Here is a 16805-nt window from a genome sequence, read left to right on the forward strand (position 1 = left end):
GTGATTAAGAGCATTGGCTGCTCTTGCAGAGGACCCAGGCTTGATTCCCAGCACCCACATGGTGACTAACAACCACTCCAGTTCCAGGGAATCCAAAGCCCTCTTCCATCCCCCACAAGCATTGCATAGCACGGGTGCACTCACATACATGCAGGCAATACACTCAGACACATAAAATAAAAATAATATATAAAATATTTTTTCTAAAAAGTACAATTGTATCCCCCACCGCTACCCCAGCCCACTGTTATCTTCCTTTTGGGGGAATAATTCCCATCAACATAGCAGCTAGGAACCATCCTTAACTCCAGTTCCAGGGGAATCTGAAGCCCTCTTCTGACCTCTGCTGGCATTACACGACACGGGTGCACTCACATACATGCAGGCAATACACTCAGACACATAAAATAAAAATAATATATAAAATATTTTTTCTAAAAAGTACAATTGTATCCCCCACCGCTACCCCAGCCCACTGTTATCTTCCTTTTGGGGGAATAATTCCCATCAGGAATTAAAGCAAATCATATGACACATATGACAGGATCAAGGTCTGGCAGGCTGCAGGAATCCGCTTTTTGTTTCTTGTTGTGGAAATGAGTAAAGCAGAACCGGAAGGTCAGATGTGGCAGCCCACCCCCAGCCACTCCCTAGGTGAGTCTCATGGCTGGGCTAACCTGGGGGAGTCTCATGGCTGGGCTAACCTGGGGGAGTCTCATGGCTAGGCTAACCTGGGGCACCAGCATCTGCGTCTTCACTGAGTTCCTGCATGCCTGGGGTTGCTCTCCTTTCATTTTAGGGTTCCTTTTCCTCCTCACCATCCTGCATTCTTAGAGGCAAAGCCAGAGGACACTCAGGCTATCCTCTGAATGACCCAGCAGCAGGCCGAAGCCTGGGGGATGCACCTAACACACCCAGGGTCACTGTTAATGCAGGCAAGTGTGGATCCACAGGGTCCCATTTCTCCAGAGAAAGTGGCGAATGAGGATCATTAAGCACTGATAGAGGCCACTTCAGGGGACAGAAACAGGTAGCAGGTTCAGTTTAAAGGGACTAATCGGCCACTTTGACTTGCTCATATCCTGTGTTTGGTAGAAAAAAGGTAAAACCTGATTGGCCTGGGTGAACATTAACTGGTAAGCATCCAGCTGATCATCAAATCATTTACTAATCCCAGGTTTCGCCTTCAATATGCTGGGGGTGGGGAGCTACAGTAAACCCTGAGGAGAACCAGCCTTTAGCTCAAGAAGTAGCCCCTGATACTTGGTAAAGGGCAGAGCCTGCCTCTAGGAGAGCATGTGAGCATTATTTGGCAGGGAGACCCACTGTACCCACCTCTACGCCTCAGAAACCTTCAAGAGCTGTTCAGGCCTTACTGGGATAAAGTGCAAACTGGAAGAGGCTGGGCACAAACAGCAAGTACATTTGACAAGTGTCGCTGTAGCCCCTGCAGTGGCTGACACTGGTATAAACGTCAAACCCTCTTGCTGAGGAGCACAGGTGGGCACCCAGTTAACCAGTGAACACTGACGGGGACTTCCTCCTGGCCCATACGGAATGGAAAGAAATATCCCTCGCCCCAAATGCACTTACAAGATTTGCGGTTGGCACGGGATCGCTTCCTCTCCCGTGGCACCACTCGCTGACTGGGCACTTGGGTAGCTGTCTTGACGATGCGATCCATGATCTCATCAGCTGCATCATCTGTAACATTAGGTGACTCATCGGTTCCCATAGTCCATGAACTAGTAGATCCTGAAAAAATTAACCAGAGTACAGTGTGTTCAGAATGAAGACAAACAGAGAAGAAACAAAATGTCATTGTTCCCCAAGCATCTGAGATCTGTCAGCAGCCGAGTCCAACAAAGGCCATGACAGCTTCAAAGTCCGGGGTTGGGTGCTGGCCTGTCCCCACCTGTGTCTGCTACCCCGGAGCCGTGGGAACCTGAGCTGGAGTGGCTGTGCCCTGTTTCTCAGTGTCTCTCTGCCCTGTGTGTGTCATTGTCACCTCTCAGGTGCTGTGATTGCCTGAAGGCAAGCGACCTGTGACATACCCTGCCTAGGACCTCAGCAATATCCAACAAGTCAGGGATGTGCAGAGGGCCCAGGAGTTCCCAAGTCAGCTCTCCATCAGTGCTTGTATGTAGCTGGCCAAAGCCCGCTCACCCTAACTTCTCCCATGTTAAATAGAAATGGGAGGAGGTGGGGGTGGATAATGTCCATGTAACAAGCCACATCCAGGAATGTACAGAGGGCCCAGGAGTTCCCAAGTCAGCTCTCCATCAGTGCTTGTATGTAGCTGGCCAAAGCCCGCTCACCCTAACTTCTCCCATGTTAAATAGAAATGGGAGGAGGTGGGGGTGGATAATGTCCATGTTGTTTTAGGGTTACCTAGCCCTTAAAAAATTGAAATAAGTGGCACGAGCCTTTAATTCCAGCCCTTGGGGGATGGAGGCAGGTGGATCTCTGTGAAATCGAGGCCAACCTGGTTCACATAGTGACTTCTAGCGGGGCTGTCAAAAGCAAACAAAAATATTGAACAAGACTGCCCACTTCAATCAGCAGTCAGAATCTTGACACAAATTTTCTTTGAGATACGGACCTGCTCCTTGACAAAAATAAAGGGTGTTTTATTAATAAATACATGGTAAGACAGTCCAAGCCTCCTCAAAGGGAGCTTCTCCTTATTCACACGAAGAAATCACCACCAAAGATGGGTTCCCAAGTTACGGAAGTTAGAAACCAAACATATTTAAAACCATGCTTCGTGACAGGTCAAGTTCGTCATAAAAACTGGGGTGGTGTAGTTTCTTCAGAAAGAAAGACACACAATGTGCTCAGAGTTTCTCATTTGCTGTTTATGTTCATCTCACAGTGGATGTACAATTTCAGAAGCCTATAGGTCAGAGTTGCCAAATTCCTATGGAACATGGTACCACAGACTGCCTAAGGCTCAGCCACAGTCAAAGAAATGCCAGCTTTCCCATTTCAGAGGGAGGATAAATAATCTGAAAAGGTTTAAAAAAGTAACAATGTTAATAATTATATTTTTAATTTTTTACCTCTTGTCTCATAGTTTTTAAAACTTTTTGGCTTGCAAGCACCTGGTTGTTAATGTAGAGAATTTGACAGAACTAGTTGGAAGCAGTGGAGCACAGTTTAGTGGGCTGATAGTCATGGGTGTGTGTGTGTGTGTGTGTGTGTGTGTGTGTTTGAAATTGTACTGCAAATCAGAAAGCTGCTATGCTATAGCCACCCTTTCTCCAGTAACACTCACGTGACTGAATTAAATATATAAATAATTCAGACTTTGCAAGACAGGTGCTGGGACTCGAGCTGTTCCTCACCTGACGTACGAGACCTGGCATATGAGACCTGTGACTCAGGTCATGATGTCAAGAGGCAAGGGTTTCTGTGGTTGCTGACACAGTTTCTTCTGCTTAGCTTTCTCAGTAGTAGCACATCTCCAGCATTTACATGTGTGTAAGGAGTCAATGAGATGCCTGCTTATTGCTAAGGACCTATTTGCTCCTATCAGAAAGTCATGTTTTCTCCTAACATTGTAAAACCTTTGTTAAAAATAAACAAAAACACACGGTCTTCCCTCAAACTATGTTCTGGATTTGCTACTGAGTTTTCCCATGCTTTTAGAGTGTTCTAGGTGCTGTAACGAGAGGAGGAGGCCTTGTGATGGATGGCACAGCTTTCAGACTGGGACAGCAGTGCCTCAGCGACAACAGCTGTCTGCAGCACAGAGCTATCCATAGTACAGCTGTGCTATGTCCAGCAGGCTCCTGTTCCTTTCACCTGCTGATCTGAAATTCTGTGCCTTATTGTGAACTCCAAACTATGCTTCCAAAACCACACGTAGCTCCATCAATTCCGTTTGCTCAGAGCACTGGGCAGAAATGAAGGTACTGTGACCCTCCCTCTGACAATTACCAGCTTCTCTTGTCAACACATCCCCAGGGGTCTGTTTTTAATGTACTTGTCAGGAGAGGCTTAAAAGGCATCTCTTTATGTATGTATGTATGTATGTGTGTATATATATATATATTTATGTGTATGAGTCCTTTTATGCCTTCATGTATGTAAGTGCACCCATATTGTGAAATATCCACGGAGAACAGAAGAGGACATCGGATCCCCTGGAACTGGAGTTAAGGATGGTTGTTAGCTGCCATGTGGGTGCTCATATTTGAACCCGGGTCTTCTCCATGAGCAGCCAGTGCTCTTAACCGCTGAGCCACCTCTCCAGCCCCTGCTTGGGCTAATGCTATCATCGATGCTGGACAAGTCTTAGCCATCACCTCTTCACACACTGCTTCACGACACTCAGAGATACTCGATCACCTCGCCGTGCCCATATCGTCCATCTTGTTCTGTTTTCACAACTTGCATCATTTTGTATATTTTCAAATAAACTGTCTTTGAATTCACTGTTTTTCTTCTTTTATGGAAACAAATGTGCTATTAAATCTATCTGCTCCACTCCTTCAGGGATTTCATTTGTGGCATTATGAAGTCCATTTGATTGTTTATACAAATCCCACTTGTTTCTGGAAATCATCCAGCCTCATTTAATCCACTTGTGTATGTTTTCATTTATTTTTTAAACAGTATTTGCAATAGTGATCTTGAGTCCTTGTGTATCTCAGCATTCTGCTCCCGCACAGGCCTGACTCTGATGCCACTGCCATCGTCCACTTTCCCTCTTATTATCATGCTTCCATGTTCTTGCCCTGGCTTGGAATTTTTAAAAGAATGTAAAGAGCCAGCAGGATGGCTCAGCAGGTAAGGGTGCTTGCTGCCAAGACTGCTGGTGACCTGAGTTCAAACCCCAGAACCCCCATGGTAGAAGGAGAGGAGGATTCCTGTAAAGGTTGTCCTCTGACCTTGACACGCATGCTGTGGCACACATCATGCCTGCCCCCGCCTCCACTAAATTAATGTTAAAAAAAAAAAAAAGCAGAGCCTGACATTACAGTGATTTTTTTTCCTTCAGAATCTCCTACCTTTCCTCTGGCAGTTTGAATTATGAAGCCCAGTCAGTAAAGCGCCTGATGCATAAGCATGAAGACCTGAGTTTGGATCCCAGGTGCAGCAGCAGGCCTGTAACCCTGGCACTGGGCAGGGCAGTGACAAGCAGAACCCTGAAGCCTGCTGGCCCATAACTACACTCTGTGGTGCGGACCATGTCCACAGAGTGGCCAACTAAGACAAGCCCCACCAACCAGGAGTTACCTCGGCTTGCCCGGCTACGTGTGCGGAGACCGAGCACGGGGGTGACGTCCTCCATAGCGGGGGACGAGGTTTTCAACACAGCCTTCATGTTCTCGTGTTCAGCTGCATCCTCAGCGTAGCTCAGACCCTGTGGCTGGCTTGGTGTTGCTGGAGAACTGCCAGAGAATTTGCCAGACTGCAAAACCAAAGTGAGATTAGGATGTGTAGAGACTTGTCAAAGAGACAGTCGAGCTTAGAAAACTTTGAGTTAAGGAAAACTTTCTGTTCCCTGGTTTTTATTGTTTTGTGCATTCAATACATCCATGAGTCCTCTCCATCACAGAGGTTGCCAAACAATGACGAAGCATTATCTACAGGAAGATCTGTCAGAAAGATAAGCCACTGGCTCCAGAAGGAACTCCACCCAGGCATCCTCCACTGGAGTGGGTGCCTCCTAGGGAAGACTGGCATCCCCCTGGAAAGAGTTCAAAGTCAAACAGAGGCCCTGACACGAGAACTGACCTCTGCCTTGCCAACTGAATGTCCCAAGCTTCATTTTCTAAGCCAAGGCAGGAAGGGTTCTCAAAGATCCAGCCTCATCTTACTTAGGAGTCCGAGTTTCTTGGCAAGCGCCCCTGAGCCTGTGACACGTCTGTGACTTACATGTCTACACAGCTCCTTCATCACTTCCATGGTAGCTGTCACTGCCCCCACTTCTTCCTGGTTTGAGGGCTCTCTATATATTTACTGTATTTTGTGGTGCTGGGGATCAAACCCAGAGCTCTTCACAGGTTAGGTAAGTGCTATACTACTGAGCTCCAGGCCCAGACCTATTCTAGAACATTGTTCTTTTGTGTGTGTGTTGTTTTGTTTGATAAATGTTCCCACTATATCACTCAATCTGGTCTGAAACTCACAATCCTACTGCTCAGCCTCTCAAGTGCTGGGGCTACAGACATGCACTACTGTGCTCAGCACAACCACAGTCATTCTAGAATCTGTTCTCATGCTTGAGTTGCAGAAGGCTCAAGGAGGAGACTGGGCCGGAACTCCTTGTCCAACTTTCCAGGGACGGATCTGGGGAACCTGGCCCTAGTGGCAGGCTACTGTTTAGCCCAGGCTCAGCCAGGCTCAGGAACAGCTTGGAAAATGCAGTTAAGTCTCTCACTCTGTGGCACACACAGCATGACAAGAACTCATCAGACAGTTAGTAAACACATAAAAACCAATCAGAAAACGTCCATGCAGCGTCAAGTAGTAAATGATGCTGACACTTCATGCTGACTGGGTTAGGTTAGTCTAAGGCACACACAAGAAGGGCAAATACAAATGTTCTTCACATTCATAAATTGTCATACCTCAATGTCATCCTCGTCATCAGTCTACCCAATAGGACAGGACAGGACAGGACAGGATGGAAAAGACAGAAAGATTCTTAGAAGGCACAGGAGTCAGCAAAGATGAGATGATCTTAATGACAGGTCACCCAAAATAGAAACCAGCCTGCCACTAGCTGCCAGATACACTGTCTTCAGCTGGGAGGTGCCAGGCCCCTCTCCCCTATTCTTACCTGGATGCCTGCTCTGTGAGCTCCAGGACCACCCTGACTGGTGACAGAAGGTACTTGAAGGCTCCAGGCCAACCTCCTGTGGTTGCCCATGAGGTTAGCAATCAGCTCATCCTCTACTCCCTCCCTGAGGCTAGGTCCTGCTGTGCCCACCACAAGCACCTGCTGGCTGTCAGGGTCTCAGCGAGTGGCCCAATATTCATTTGCCTGGCCCTGCTCATCAGCAGCCTTCTCCAGCCATCTCCTTTCCCCGGTGCTGGGCCCTGGACTACAGTGAATCCTTCCACATACAGGCCAGACCAGACACTAGAACAACTCCCAAACAGAACACACCGTACTTACTACCCTCTCCTCACACACATGAAGTTAATTAAGCTCTTCCTAAAAATCTCACCATCCCCCACAGAGGTCATCAGAAGTGCCACTGTATACTTACAATTATTTTATCAGTAGATATACTTACATGACTCTAAAGATCCCTTTTCTAAATACAAATTGCAGATGAAAACCATGTCAATGTCATTTAAATTCAATAGACTTTCAGTTTAAGTGTTTCCACAGATGTTACAGCTCAGGCAAACAAACCAGACATAACATTTTTGAGAACTGACTGAACTTTTGGAACATAAGATAACCAAGTGATTCCAGGACATCATACTCTACATTGCTCACTCACATAGCAAGAGATGACAGTCCCACTCTGTGCTCTACCAGCCTTCTGCTTGTGTGGCTTGTTTATTTATCCAGGATGCCTGGCATTTTGTCAGCAGTCAGCACATATGTAAAGTGCCACATAGAAAACCTTTAGCCTTCTAAAAGCCCTCATCGCTTTCTGTGGAAGAGGGAGCCAGGGTGGAGAGGTGAAGGTCTCACCCCAGAGTCTCCACTGCCCTCTGCTGTGCAGTCCTGGGACTTGCCAGTATGGATGGATTCTCACAGACCATTAGGATTGTCATGGCAGGACCTTGTCTAGGTCATCACCAGTCTAGAGCCACTTTAGGACAGAAAGATGAAGAGTGAGTTCCTCATTGAGCCTTCCCTGGAAGAATCCTGGCTTGTGGGGAAGGAAGCCTGCTGCATGCTCAGGAGGCAGAGAAATAGAGGAGAAATAGCCCTTCAGAGCTCTGTGAAGCTCTGTGAACCAGCTCAGAAAAGGGAGTCTCACGAGTACCCGTTTCTCACTTGGTTTCCTTGCTATCACCCTTTTCCTAATATATTTTATTTATTATTTTTATTTTATGTGTATGAGTGCACCCGTGTCATGCAATGCCGTGGAGGTCAGAAGAGGGCTTCAGATTCCCCTGGAACTGGAGTTAAGGATGGTTTGCAGCCGCCATGTGGGTGCTGGGAATCAAACCAGGGTCCTCTGCAAGAGCAGTCAGTGCTCTTAACCGCTGTGCCATCTCTCCAGCCCTGCTATCATCCTTTATAATTTGCTATCTATCTATCTATCATCTATCTATCTATCTATCTATCTATCTATCTATCTATCTATCTATCTATCTATTTTTTAAATGTCCTAAAGCATTCTGTAAAATCCATTCTAACCTCAGTGTGCAGGGCTCCACAATTCTGAACCTACTGACTTTGGTTTGGTTGCACTTGTGTGTATACTTTCTCACCAGGCTGACGGGCCTGAGTGTTGTGAGCTTATCTCATGACACGCACCTTCTCAGGCACTGTGCTGGATGCTTTAGTGTCAACTTGACACACCTGGGTAGAGGGAGCCTCAATTGGGGAATTGCCTCCACTGGACTGGCCTGTGGCCATGTCTGTGGGGCATCTTCTTGATGAGTGATGTGGGAGGGCCCAGCCCACTGGACAGGTGGGCCCACCCCTGGACAGGTGGGCCTGTGTTGCATAAGAAAGCAGGCTGAGCAGGGGCCAGGGGAGCAAGCCAGTAAGCAGCGTTCCTCCATGGCCTGTGCTTCAAGCTCCTGCCTCAAGGCTCTTGCCCTGAGTTCCTACCTTGGGCTCCCTGATGAACTGTGACCTGGGAGGTGTAAGACAAATAAACCGTTTCCTCCCCAAGTTGGTATTGGCCAGAGTGTTTTGTCATGGCAATGGAGAAGCAAACTAGGACAGACATGCAGAGGAGCACTGGGTGCACAAGGAGCCCTTCCTAACTCAGAGTTGGGAAACTGGAGGATGCTTGGCCTTAGTAACAATATTCGGATAGTCCAGAAGGTGGCAGTCGTTCCTCAAAATGCCACCTTGACCTCTACAAACATGGATTGGTTGAAGGGGAACTTTGAAGAAATCTGTACTGTCTAGATATTAATAGGAATTCAAATATTTTTGAATAATACTCTAGAAACATCTACCTCTGTGAGGGCCAAATGTTCTTAAAGAAGACAAGCTTAAAAATTAGTAAGATCTGTTAAAAAACATCTCAAGAATTTGGCAAGAAATTTTAATGTGTTTTTCCTAACTATAAACATACTGGGCCTGTGCTGTTTGCCTCACAATATGTCTAATTTCCACAACAATAAATGATTCTTTTTTAAAAGACTTTTAAAAATAAGACTTTGGAATGAAATGTAGGCCATAGTTAGCCCAAGTGGATCGAATTTGCTTTCCAAATACTCCGGAAAGCTAAAGATCCAGGGGAACCAGATTTCAGGAGAAGATAGAAGGCTTTGGCTGATGGCATTGCCATTTGGAACACCTAAGGGCTGTAGAAAGGGTTCCTTCTGGAAAAGAAAGGCCTGGTGCTACCCGGAGTCCAGAAAATTCCAAGGAAGAAAGAGGTTTGGGTGGAGGTAGGGGGAAAGGTACTGGTATGGTCTATGGTTCTTAGAATTGCCTTTTAAGCACATAGCCTTTTGTAGTCAGTGCAGCTGGGTTTCCACTGGAAGCAGAGGCTTAGGAATGCTCACTCGAAGCAGTAACCAGGTCATTCCCTGTCTTGCCTACACCATGAACACTTCGGTGGCCACAGATGGCAGCCACTAGGAGGTCTTGAGTTCTTTCTTCTCCAAAGACATCTGCCTGTTTTGAGTTCTGCTGAGGCTTAAACCTCCAGAGTGATGGCAGTCCCTGTGGCTCAACCCTCTACTCCTTCTGTTTCTTTAGGTCAAGGGAAGCTCAGGGTTGCCAAGTGCTTGCACAGGTAGAGAAGTTCATGGGCACTGATCCAATCAATGAAAAAAAAACCCACACATTGAACAGGTCTTCAACAGGTTCCTAATACAATCTGCCAGTAAAAAGAGGATGACTGGGGGCTGGAGAGATGGCTCAGCAGTTAAGAACACCGGTTGTTCTTGCAGAAGACCTAGGTTCGAATCCCAGCACCTACATGGCAGCTAGCAACTGTCTGTAACTCTAGTCCCAGGGGATCCGACAGCCTCTTCTGACTTCTGTGGGCATTGCACAACATGGGTGCACTTACCTACATGCAGGCAATACATGCATACATATGAAATAAAAATAATAAAATAAAACATTCTTTAAAAAAGATTTACAACATATTTATGTTGAAAGAAATACAAAATTAGAATATGCTGTCCAGGTATTTATACTGTCACTGACCTCAGCCCTCCCTTCACCTGCGATAGTCTTTTCTCTTCCTCCTTGATATTCAGCTGCCTTATTTTAAAAATAAAAATAATAAAAAAAATAAGGTTAAAAAAACAAAAACAAAAACAAAGAGGATAGCTGTATTCTTCCTGAGGTTATTCAAACAAGAATAAATGATGAAGAAAGGAGAATTCCAAGAAAATTTTCCTCTTTTTCTAGAACAAAGCTTAAAGCATACTAATAAGAGTACATGCTACCAATATGATTTTCCTGTTTCACACAGGCCCATCAGGAGGACTGTGCACTGGGTACCTCTGTCAGCATGCAGCACCTCCGTGCATCCCTTCACCTCTACTGTGGAGCATGCACCTGAGTTCTAGGTAGGCTCGGGGCTGTTGTGACTCAGGGACCTCCAAGAACCCATCAGATTGCGTCTTGGAACAATTACATCAGTTCTCTATTCATAGGCTCAAACTGACTGGTCCACGTGGCTGATAGATAGATCACATTGTCATGATGAGGACTGATCTTAGTCTCTAGAGTTGCGACCTGAAGCAACAGAGTTCATGAAACTTACATCAGTGATCATCTTCCCTCTGGTCTTATTTCTCTCTCTGTGGTTGGCTCGTTTCTGTTTCTGCTGCAAAACCCGTTCTCTGGTGGTGCGATATTCCAGTGCAAATTCACTGATGGTCCTGCAGAACTTGTTGATGTTTACTTCCCGGATCGCATACGGTGGATGGCCCATAAAGAGCAAAAAGGAGTGGAATCTGAAAGGCAGGAGCAGTGGGAATGACAGGTCACAGCATCCATGAAGAAATCATTGTGCCCGCTCTGGGGGGAGGGCCCCGTTCCTTCCTGAAGTTCAAGAGCCTTCTCCGGTGGGAACACAAACAGAAGTCAAGTTCAGTTCACATTCTCATCCACGGAAGTTAAGCTTAGGTGGTAAGAGTTCAGATTACTTTTTTGCTTACTTGCTTTTACATTTCTGTAAATGTAATCTGTCAAGTTTCAAGAAAAACGATAAAGTTGTGTCTTCAGGAAAACCTGGCACAATTTCTAGATTATCTAAAAACGGAATAGGAGCACAGGAATTTTGCTTAGAAATCCCTTTAATCCAGTGGAACGGATATGAACATAGGCAGGTAATACATTAATGATATATTAATAGATGGTTTGTAAACAGATGACTATAAAATTTTCCCTAAGTATGTTGAAACATTTGCTTACAATATTATATACAATTTTAATTGAGTTAGGACATGTGAAATAAACTGAATAAAATTAATTTCAGACATTGAGCTTATAATGTAAAAATTATTAAGCTGGGTATGGTGGCTCATGCCTGCTGAGGCAGAGGGATTGTGAATGTGAGGCCCACTTGGGCTAAACACTGAAACACCATCTCAGACAAGCAAATGAAAGCATTAGATTCTATATATTTAACATTTTGTAAAGTGCACAATTTTCAGGAAATGAGAAAGAAGAGAGTGAAAAACAGAGGGAAATCTTCATGTGGAATAAAGAGCAATGCATAAATAACATTATTTCCAAATCAAACCTCTGATTCTGCTCACTCGAACTTGCACATATTGAATATGGGTCTTACTTATTTTTCAGTTCTCTTCTATAAAACATAACAAAGTACACAACTTTTTTTTAAAAAAAAATAAAGGGGTGGAAAAATGTCAGCAAAACTATAAAAACTCTAAGAAGTAAACAATATATAAATTTCCATGACTTTAAAATTTTAAAGATATGATTCTAAAAACATAAGCAACCAATGGAAAAAATAAACTGAACTTGACCAAAATTAAAAACTTTTCTGCTTTGAAGGACATTTTCAAGACTGAACATTTTCAGAGTGAGAAAATATCTACAAATCATATATGTGATAAGGTACCTATTCCCAGAATATATAAAGAAATCTTACAACATAAGGCTGAGAAAAAAGAAATGATAGGTGAAAGATCTGAATAGAATAGACATTTCTGCTAAAGATATACCAATAGCCAAGTACATAAGAAGATGTTCAAATCATCAGTCAACAGGGAGCTGCACGTTAAAACCCACAGAGGAGACGCTGCCTCACACCTACCAAGAAAGCTCTATCAAAAAGATGGTCATGCATTGGTAAGATGGAGGAACTACAATTCCCTTACACCTGTGGTGGGAACATGAAATGGGTCAACTGCTGTGGAAATAAGCTGGCAACCCCTCAGAAAGTTAGATTGCACACATGACTGAGCAGTTTTGATCTTGTGTATACATTCAGAGACAAGAAAATATGTGTACAAACACAACTTTCTAAGCAAATGTTCATGGCATTTTTCATAGCAGCCAGAAAATAGTAATGATACCATGTCCACCTACTGATGAACGGATAACTACATAGACGTGCACACAGAAAAACCACACGATCAGCCCCGCTCTCTGCCAGTCTCCAGCCACCCTGGTCAGGCTCCTCTGCAGTATGCAGAAAACCCTAAAGGGACACAGACTGAAGAGCTGAGATCCTGCAGGGCATATGGCAGGGAGACAATGAAACCACTTCACTGGGGCGGACCATAGGCCAGATGAGGCATCCAACACCAGCTATTTGCCATGTTTAGAACTCTTTACCCACATATGGATACATGGGTAATGACAACGGAAATGTCTTTCATCCAACAGATCTTTGCCAAAACATCACCTCCCCAGTAAGCTTTCCTGGACCATCCTATATAAAGCAGCACTTTATTACTCCTGATCTCAGGCCTATTCCATTACAGAAATGTGGTCTTGTGGCTTTGGCAGGGCAGGATCCCCTCACCAGTACCACAAGACACCAGGCAAACGTCTGTGGTTTCTTCCAAAACCAGCCTTTAAATCAAGTATACCATTCAGTAAAGTGACTGACTCCATCAGAAGGAGAATTTGGGGAATGGGATGCCAGTCTGGGTTGACTACAGGGAGTGGGATGTTTGGCTTCTGCTTTCCCTTCCTCCTACAGCCCCTTGCTGTAACTCACTAGCTTTCCAGGGAGGCTTCCTCCCTGCCTCTCCCCTGTTTTCTCTTCTGTGCCTATTACAGAATAACTGCAGCCTTAGGAATCCATGAGAATGAATAAGGGGTTTACACAGCCACAGAGCAAATCAGACTGTCCTGGCAGCAGGATAAAGAGAAAGGTGAATGTGCAGGTCCCAACTATCCAAACAAGATTTTCTGTGCCAGGAAAACCTTTTGAAAGCAAAGTATTACCCGAGGCAATAATTACTGTGGGGGTTTGAATGAGAATGCCCCCATAGGCTCCAAGTATTTGGATATTTTGTCCCCACTTGGTGATGCTGTTTTGGGAGGTCTTAGAAGGTGTGGCTATCCTGGAGGAAGCATGGCACTAGGGGCAGGCTTAGAGAGTTCTTAAGCCTTGCCAGATCTCCAGTTACTCTCCGCTTCCTGTGCCTGCTTGAAGATGTGAGAGCTTAGCTTCTGCTCCTCCTCCAGTCACCTCTGCTGCCACGCCTCCCCGCCATGATGGACTTTTGCCCCTTTGGAACCATAAGCTAAATAAACTCTTTATAAGTTCTCTTGGTTATATGTTTCTATCCTAGCACCAGAAAAGTAAATATTAATCTAACTATTTACAACTTTCTGGTCTGAACTTTTACTTTTAGGCTGATCTACATGGCTAAGATAACTGCATTTTGATGAGCTATACCACCTGATTTTAATTCTTTCTGCTCTCTATCTCCCAGTGTGTGAGGTGAGCGGCTACCCCGCAGGCCTGGGCTCTACTTCTGGGTAGTGCTGGAAAGGGTAAGGCAGTGAAGCGAAGCAACAGGCTCCCAGTTCTAGTCCAGCTCTTCTTCACTCAGGGATTCCTGCTCCCATCAGCTCTCCAATCAAGGCTTCTACTACAGACTTCATTTGAACCCAGGGTTCTGTGGTTTAGCTGTTTAGGCTGACCTAGTACCCCACCAGTCATGTAACGTTTAGTACCAACCATAGCTGAATTTCTGGTCCATTCTGGATACCCACAATGGGTTGGCCAAGAGTGAAAAACTAGGAAGTTGGATCAGGCAAGAGCAACCAACATCCAAATGGCCAGCTTAGATGGAGCAATTAGAGCCAATACATCTTAAGGAACAGCTTTATCACCTCATTGAGTTTTTAACACTATCTGGGATAAAATGGTTAATAAACCAGGCACTAGCTTTATAAGACTTTTTCATAAACTTGCTCCAGTTTTATGACATTCTAAATGGAAATTATTTACCTAGTTTTTTAAAAGTTGGTAATCACTGGCATCATACAAAGAACAAAGGGTCAAACCAGCTCACATTCTCTTCCACCTCATTTTTAATATTAAAAGCATAGAGTACTTTGCGGAAAAAAATTGATAAAAATCATAAAATTCTCATGATGAGTGGATAGCCATCAACCTAGAAAGAATATTCTTTCCCAAATTTCTGTCCTTTACAGCATTTATATCCTCTCCATTTTTCCAGTTGACATCAAGGCTAAGAAAGAGGGGCTGGGGAGATGACTTCGTTGTTAAAGTGTTTGCTCTGCAAGCATCAAGACCTGGGGTCAGGTCCTCAGCACCCACATAAGAAGCTGTACATGGCAGTGTGTGTCTGCAAAGCTGGTACTGAGGAAACAGGAACAGGAGGACCCCAGAGGCCTGCTGGCCAGCCACATTTAATCCATGACTCTAGGTTCAGTGAAAGACCCTGGGAAGAGCAGCGGAAGAAGACAGCGGATGTTGCCCTCTGGTCTACACACACACACACACACACACACACACACACACACACACAGCCCATACTGTTTATTACTAACATCACACATCTCACACATATACTGTGTCATTCTAGAACAGAGGGGGCAAATCAGTCTCTTCCTCATAGAGTCATCAGCTGACGTGAACGACCCTCCCCTAAACCTCCCATGGGAGCGTCTCAACACGCACGCACACACGCACGCACACACACACACGCACACACACACGCACACACGCACGCGCGCACACACACGCACGCGCGCGCATAGACCCAGGAAGTATGCTCATCAAAGTAGGAAATGATACAAGCAGAGTTGGGCTCATGTGGAGGTAAGAACACCAGAGTTTAGAAAGTCCTGTGTAGGCTTAAGAATGGTGAAAGGAGGAGCTGATTAAAGAAGAGACGAGGGAGGGATGGAGATGGTCCTATGTCCATATTCTCCAATGAAGCAAAGAAGAAAGTAGTGGCTCTCCCTGGCGTGCACAGTTAGACCTTGTCTCTATGCCTGGCAGCCACCACTCACTAAAGGAACAGGCCTGGAAAGGCATGAAGCCATACTAGACCCCAGCCAGCCTTCTTGAAAATAACGCTTGTCTCCAAGGTCCTCCTGGATCCTGTGACTCTGAGAAAGCCTGTGCAGACAAGAGCTCCCGCAGTGGGGGCCAGCCCTCACTCAGGCACCTGTGGTGTGGACCAGCTAGAGAATCCAACACCAGAAGGTCCTCAGAGTGCTCACTGCAGACCAGATAAAGAACTATTCTAACAAGGAGAGGTCTTACAAGAGAGTAGGCTCTTTGTAGGTAAAATGACTGAACCAGCTAGAGAGGCAGCAATTTGCCAGAGATCTTACAATGCAATTCCTGACCACTGGGCTTTTTGCATTAACTTGTTTCTGGAATTCTTTCCAACTAAGATTCAGTGGTATTAATGGTATTATATTGAACAAGAAGGAAGAGTAGCCATGGAGATGGCATGACAGCCATAAAGCTGTAAATCTCTACCATAGGCACACCAGCTATGTTCCAAGAAGTTACAGTAATGTTTTCATAAATTACACCTTCTGATCCTTGGACACAAAATATTTTTAACAGCATATGGGCTTTTCTCTACTTCTTCAATACACTTACCTATTAATTATCCTTCTATGAACAATCTTTAAAATGATAATCCGCTCTGCACAGTCTTTTAGGAACTCTGACATCCGTTGTTTTAAAGCTGGCTTCATTTCATGTTTCGCAATTGCCTTGAGGTGATCCCATGAAGCTTTGCATCTTCTCTCCATCTGACATAAATTATCCTGAAGTTGATCAAAGTCAACCTGAAAATCAGGGGGAGAGAGAACACTGAAAATACGTGAAGCAACTGGACACGAGCCTGAGCCAAGAGCCCAAAGTGCCTCTGGGAGGGAATAAACATCAAAATCAAATTTACATCTTGAAATACAAACCTACTTATGTCCCCAAAATGATTCACATTCGTATTTGTCATTATCTCCACATCAACTTATTTAGTGATAAAATTGTTCTTCAAGTGAACCCAACACACAAGTCACCTTTTCTTGCCTTATTTGGAAAGAAATGTTATGAAAGTCCTTGGGAACTATAAATTAAAACATGAAATAAAGGAACCTAGTGCAAGATGAACTGAGTAGACGTCTCATAAACCTTTTCAGAGAACTCTTGTTCTTCGGGAGCTCACCCGAGCAATGGATGCTCTGTTATGCTCAGCCAGCA

The 16805-nt window shown here is 44.9% G+C and overlaps 1 protein-coding gene across 1 annotated transcript in view; it reads right to left on the bottom strand.

The window, feature by feature from the left end:
* The window catches only part of Fhod3 (formin homology 2 domain containing 3), a 224969-nt gene that overhangs the window by 7858 nt on the left and 200306 nt on the right, over positions 1–16805 (bottom strand). Inside the window, exons 19-22 of the mRNA XM_029563291.1 lie at positions 16200–16390; positions 10887–11079; positions 5245–5419; positions 1594–1755 (exon numbers count right to left, since the gene is read on the bottom strand). Coding sequence (XP_029419151.1) covers positions 1594–1755; positions 5245–5419; positions 10887–11079; positions 16200–16390 — 721 coding nt within the window. The remainder of the gene's footprint in view (positions 1–1593; positions 1756–5244; positions 5420–10886; positions 11080–16199; positions 16391–16805) is intronic.

The sequence above is a fragment of the Nannospalax galili genome, unplaced genomic scaffold (genome assembly GCF_000622305.1).
Source record: "Nannospalax galili isolate Female #2095 unplaced genomic scaffold, S.galili_v1.0 scaffold15, whole genome shotgun sequence".
Taxonomy (NCBI): domain Eukaryota; kingdom Metazoa; phylum Chordata; class Mammalia; order Rodentia; family Spalacidae; genus Nannospalax; species Nannospalax galili.